The sequence below is a fragment of the Chenopodium album genome, chromosome 26 (genome assembly GCF_948465745.1).
Source record: "Chenopodium album chromosome 26, dcCheAlbu1.1, whole genome shotgun sequence".
Lineage (NCBI taxonomy): Eukaryota > Viridiplantae > Streptophyta > Magnoliopsida > Caryophyllales > Amaranthaceae > Chenopodium > Chenopodium album.
In genome coordinates this window covers 34,992,273-34,998,272 of record NC_137859.1, presented here as the reverse complement: position 1 = coordinate 34,998,272, position 6,000 = coordinate 34,992,273, and the positions used below count along the sequence as shown (strand labels likewise).

At 33.4% G+C, this 6,000-nt stretch overlaps 1 protein-coding gene across 1 annotated transcript; it reads left to right on the top strand.

Moving 5' to 3' along the window:
- The first annotated feature begins 626 nt into the window (after window positions 1–626).
- On the top strand, window positions 627–3,979 carry LOC145617119 (putative protein phosphatase 2C 65). Its single transcript, XM_081671805.1, has 4 exons — window positions 627–830; window positions 2,086–2,463; window positions 2,865–3,206; window positions 3,533–3,979. The coding sequence occupies exons 1-4, from the start codon at window positions 627–629 to the stop codon at window positions 3,977–3,979; spliced, it is 1,371 nt and encodes a 456-aa protein (XP_081527931.1).
- The last annotated feature ends 2,021 nt before the right edge of the window (window positions 3,980–6,000 follow it).

The following is a 6,000-nucleotide window of genomic DNA, read 5'->3' as shown; positions in this document are numbered from 1 at the left end:
TAGGAAACAAATCATACAATTATTGTTAGCAACCAATAACCACAATGTATCATATTGGATATAAAAAAAAATATCAGAAAATTTAGGAAACAAATCATTTGGTTATAGGCAACAACATCAAAAAAGATCCCAAGAAATCCCCAAATATAGTAAATAATCCCCAGAAATAATGGATGCAAAAATAGATGATGCACCTATCATTGAAACTTTGTAATTTAAATACATTTGCACAATTAGTTGCCTAATCTTCTTGATCCCCCACAATATTTTAGGACAGCCAAATTTTTAATAAGAACTCATCAAATTTCAACCTCAAAGTTCTCCTCCATATTCTAATTCAAATTCTTATTAATTGTTCTAATTAAAAGGAATATGTTCCATGATTTTGTATATTGTGTAAGATTAGTTTGTATGATAGTTTTTGAGAAAATTTTTATTCCATTATTTGTATTTTCTAATTCTCAAAAACATATCCACAATCCTTCACATGTAATTTCGCCTACATTCTAGCTACCAAAGATTTTTGCTTGAATTTCTAAGAAAATTCTGGTAATTAAATTGATAAAAAAAAATTGGCTAGGTAGGAAGATTTAGTTTACAAAAATATAAACAAATCAAAAATAAAAATGGGAGCATGTTGTAGCAAAGAAGGGGATTATGGAGATCGAAATATTGCTACTTATTATGAACATGAATATGAACATGAAGATCATGTAATTGAAGGAGAATATGGAGCTTCAATTAGACTACATGGTTCTTCTACTTATATTTCAATGGCAACTACACAAGGGAAGAAAGGAATCAATCAAGATGCCATGACAGTTTGGGAGGTAATCTTCAAAAGTTTTATTTACGGAGTAATTATTGACTATTCTGCTTATATTCTCCATCCGTCTATAATGTGATTTTTGTACCGAAAGAAATAAATACTTCCTATGATTTTTCACCTGTTTCACTTTGACTTAAAACACTATTCACTCATCCACTTTAACCATCATTTGATATTTATACATAATGAAATATATAGTCGGCAGGTGTCCCGGGGTCCGATCGGTCGATGGAGCAGTTAATTTGAGTCTTATTTGAATTGGCTCAATTTATATTTTCAAGTTATGTAATTTTTAAAAATTATTTTATAATTATACTATTATAAAATTAATGGTCAAAGCCGTGTGTTGAAAAACGCACAGGTTAAAGTGAAACAACTGAAAAATCATAGTTATTACATAACTTGTTAGCCACTTTGACTTTTAAAGGTATATATTTAAGTTGAATGCTTTATTTTTAAGCTAATAAAAACACATTTGAGTAAGTCAAACAAATCAACATGATAATATAATGTGTTACAAAATTGCTAATAGTGAGTGATAGCTTAGGTGATTAAAGCTTCCATCACGTTTCTATCACCCTTCTTGTGGTTCTCTACGCAATAAATTGATTTTTTTTTAAAAAAAATTTTTACAAGTGTAATTGAGTCTACATTTAAAAATAAGAAATCTGATTAATATTAAATTAACATTGTCACCGAATATTGGGAACGACTAATTTATGTTTAAACGAACTCAACTTGTCAAGTACATCAAAAACAGCATAAAATTTGAAACATAGGATGTTTCAATGAATTTGACACTAATTTTTAGTTACTAAAGCCAATTTACCATTAAAAATCAAATTCAGCTAGCTATTGATTTGAAACTTATAATTAGGTAATATCTATTGTGTTCTCCAATTTTCATCATTCATCTTCCAACAGTACCACTAAATATATACGTAATATCATATGGTAAAAAATAAATAAGTTGAAAGGAAAAACAAATTTTATTTATAAACAATGTATGTTTTGTATGCTTTATGAGTATCACCAAATATACACATGTATGTATTATGTATGTACATGGAGACGAATGTAACAAGATCACAACATATCATGCATGTATTTCATCTAACATATAAATTACAAAAGATGGTGAAAGGGGGCACGTAAATATATATATATATATAAAGTACAAAAAATGGAGCATTAGACAACTCTGTACTAGCATAATTAACATTATAATGTGCTAAATTTTAATATGGTGGTTTCAGGACTTTGGTGGTGAAAAAGATGTGTTCTTTTGTGGGGTGTTCGACGGGCATGGACCGAGTGGTCACAAGGTAGCTCGTATTGTCCGCGATCAGCTACCAATTAAGCTCTCCACTGCTCATAAGCTTCTCCATATGAAAGGCCATAGCACGAGTGATATCGATGCACTTTTCGAGGATGAAGATGGTGCATTGCTACAACCATATCCTAGCAACGGCAAGACTTTTGATAACCACCACGACGTAGATAATTCTGATGTGGTACAATTGTGGAAGGCTGGCCTTTTGAGGTCGTTTAGAGAAGTGGATAAAGAGCTCAGCCGCGACCCTACAATTGAGAGCTATTGTAGTGGTACAACGGCTGTAACGGTTGTCAAACAGGTTGATTTTCTTGGTTATACTTTATTATTAATCGATATTTTTTGTTAAAAAAATGGATCATACATTAATTAGTTTGATTTTGTCTAGCATACTTTAGTTTTGCACTTTCATACTAGTTTGATTTTGTCTAGCATAATTTGGTTTTGTCAAACAGGTTGATTTTCTTGGTTAAAGTTTTATCATTCATCGATATTGTTTAGTTTTTAAACAAAAAAACTTGGCTAGAGCATGATCATACATTAGTGGTTTGATTTTGTCTAGCATAGTTTGATTTTGCACTTTTATATGACTTTTACATCCGTTTAATAAACAAAAGCAATGCAAAATTAATATGATCATGGAAACAAGTTTATTATACATGTCTATGTAGTAAAACTATGCTAGTTTTGCCCTTGTTGTAGGGAGATCATCTAATAATCGGAAACTTGGGGGATTCGCGTGCAGTTATGTGCACACGAGGGGACAAAGGGCAAGTAATACCAGTCCAATTAACGGTAGACTTGAAGCCAAGCCTTCCAAGGGAAGCCGAAAGGGTGAGGAGTTGTAGTGGTCGAGTTTTTTCTCTTGAAGAGGAGTCTCATGTTCTTAGATTATGGCTGCCTGATGAAGATAGCCCCGGACTCGCCATGACTAGAGCATTTGGTGATTTCTGTCTTAAAGATTATGGTCTTAGTTCTACCCCTCAAGTCTTCTACCATCAATTGACTGAACAAGATGAATTCATTGTCCTTGCAACTGATGGGGTAAGAAACCTTACATGTTCTTACTGCTTTGCTCCTTATTTTTTGTTACATCTAGCCTAATAAACTTCACTTATACCTATAAAAATAAAACTTGTGATTTTTACAAAGATATTTCACACTGTAAATTAATAACCATAGTTTTATATCCTCGACTTTGAATTTTGACCATCAGAATCAGATGTGACTGATTATTTCAGGTCAAAAATAGTGATTTATAATTTTGACCATCAGAATCAGATGTGACTTATAATTTATGAATCACGTGGAACATGAAGTATGCTTGCTACATGTGTGGTATGTTACTAAGGTTATACAATATTTTTCAGGTGTGGGATGTGCTTACAAACTTTGAGGTAGTAAAAATAGTCTCAGCAGCAAGGAAGCGATCCCATGCAGCAAAGTTCCTAGCAACACATGCAGTTCGTGCCTGGAAGAGCAGGTTCCCATCCTCGCGAACTGATGACATCGCGGTGGTTTGCTTATTCTTCAAGCCTCCACCCCCCGGAAAATCCATGTCAGAAGTCAGCCACATTACTCCTGACAGCTTAAGCCACCTTAATTCTTCAGTATCTCAGCATACATTCAGAAGCATGAGCAGTGATGCAGAGGAGGGGTTCGATTTTAGGGACAACAACAAAGGTAAGTTTCAGGACATTCCAGAGGATTGGGGTGAAGGAGAAAGTTTAGTGGACACATCATTGAATTTTCCGCGGTATACAAACTCTAGACACAAAGGCAGACCAACATCGAAAAGTACTGATATTGATTTTTGATACAAATTTTTTAGCTTAGGGGAATGAATGAATTAGGGCAGTGAATGATTTTGTGTACATATATATGGTTTTGAAAATGGCTAAAAAAACCTGCCTAAAGTGAGAAGAATGTGAGGAACTCTTTTGACAATTTTTTTGTTTTCCTTATCAGTTAAAACTTAAAAGGAAGATACATATAGTTGAATCACATACTAGTTCCTCTTAGATGAACCAAAAGCCGAAACCAAGAAGTTAACTTCATATATCATCTATCATAACTCATAAGATGTTGCTCAGAAAATGAGGAGAAAATAGAACAAGATGTGAAAACTAAACAGAGTTTTATCAGTTGTAATTTTGTGAATACTAGCCTTATCCCGTTGACATATATAGTTGATCAAATTTTTAATCTGCTTGTCTTAAAAACCAGTGGTGAATGCAGAATTTCCCAGGTAATATCAATGCACTAATATATGTATGATCAATACTACCTATATCACAAGTCACATGAACGACCTATAAATCTGTTAAATACGAGTTTGGGCCACACCCGTTACGGGAAAGTGTAAGTCCACCACTTTACAAGACCAAGGAGGTTCCACCTCAAAATTATATGGCAATGAGGGAGTAGTCCCATAGTATTATATAGTGGTGGTAGCTCTTGAATTCTTTCAGTGTGGGATTCCATCACCACTACACTCCCTCTTTAGTCTTTTTTTTTTTTTTTTTTAATGTGGGCCAAGAGAATGTTCACATGTGGGTTGTTCATGGGCTCAACACTCCCCCTCACATGTGAGATGTCTATAATTTTTGGCCATTATACTTTAGCCATTAAGACCCCAATCATGAGATCGTGGGCCTAGCTCTAATACCTTGTCGGGAATTGAATTTCCTTAGTTGTATTACCGTATGAACATGTATATATATAAAGGGATGATAACACTGGCCCATTAGCTATACAATAATAGGCTTAACACCTACAAATTTTTACCTACACTCTAGGGTAGGTAGAAGTCCCTATACCCCCTCCCCCACTGTATAACCCTACACCATTTCTCACTACATACATCTCTCCCATCCTTTATCCCCCCTACAAATTATAGCAACTATCACAACATCTTATCCCCAAATTATATATCTATCTATCTTTATCAACTCTAACTATAGCATAGTGCGTCCATTTCTAGCGATTTCACCGCCATTCTCTCTTCTCCGATCCGGCGACATTCTATAACTCGACCCGTCTGCAGTATAAACTCTGGTAAAAACTCAAAAATCACTTTAAAACACTCGATTTGTATAAAGAATCTCGGATCTTTGAAATAAATTTAGTGCCAGTTTCGGCCGCGCTTCTAGTGGCAACAATTGTGATTATGGTGGCCTGGTAGTCGTGGTTATGGCTACGGTAAGTGTATTGAAAGCAGAGATTTAAAGGAAGGTTTTGATTACATGGAGTAGAAGTAGATGTGGAAGATGAAATTCCATCGCATGGAGTAGAAAGCATGGCGGCTTGAACTGATTTGGGATGGCGATGGGGACTAGCATATTGAACAGAGGAATTTCAAAATTGTAATTGGCAAACTTTAATTTTATTATTGAACATTTAATATTTTTTAAATGAACATTTTCTTTAATGGTTGTAAAAACGAACATTTATTAATGGAGCATTAAAATAACCTATAGCGGTTAACGTATCAGTTGCAAATTTATTCATTGACCAATGAAAAAAAACATCTTTCAATTAAAAACTAAGTACTCCATATCTAAAAGCTAATAACATAAAAATATTAAAATATGTTAATTGTAAAATATTTAATAATATACAAATGAACATTTAGTGTCATGAATATGTAATATTTTAATGTTCATTTTTATATGCGTAAATGTTCATTGTTACATAATATAATAAATTTTATAAATAAAACTAATACATGATATAATAAGTGTTTTTTTTTTTTTTGACAATAGCAAAGGGACGTACAACTTAAACTAAAAATAATTAAGCATATTCATGCAGCAGTTCCTAGCAATATCATTCGCCC

Bases quoted from the DNA above. Each gene is read 5' to 3' on its own strand.
- LOC145617119 (XM_081671805.1), top strand. From the start codon at position 627: ATGGGAGCATGTTGTAGCAAAGAAGGGGATTATGGAGATCGAAATATT. The intron at 2,464-2,864 runs GTTGATTTTCTT...CCCTTGTTGTAG, and splicing joins CTGTAACGGTTGTCAAACAG to GGAGATCATCTAATAATCGG. The intron at 3,207-3,532 runs GTAAGAAACCTT...AATATTTTTCAG, and splicing joins TTGTCCTTGCAACTGATGGG to GTGTGGGATGTGCTTACAAA.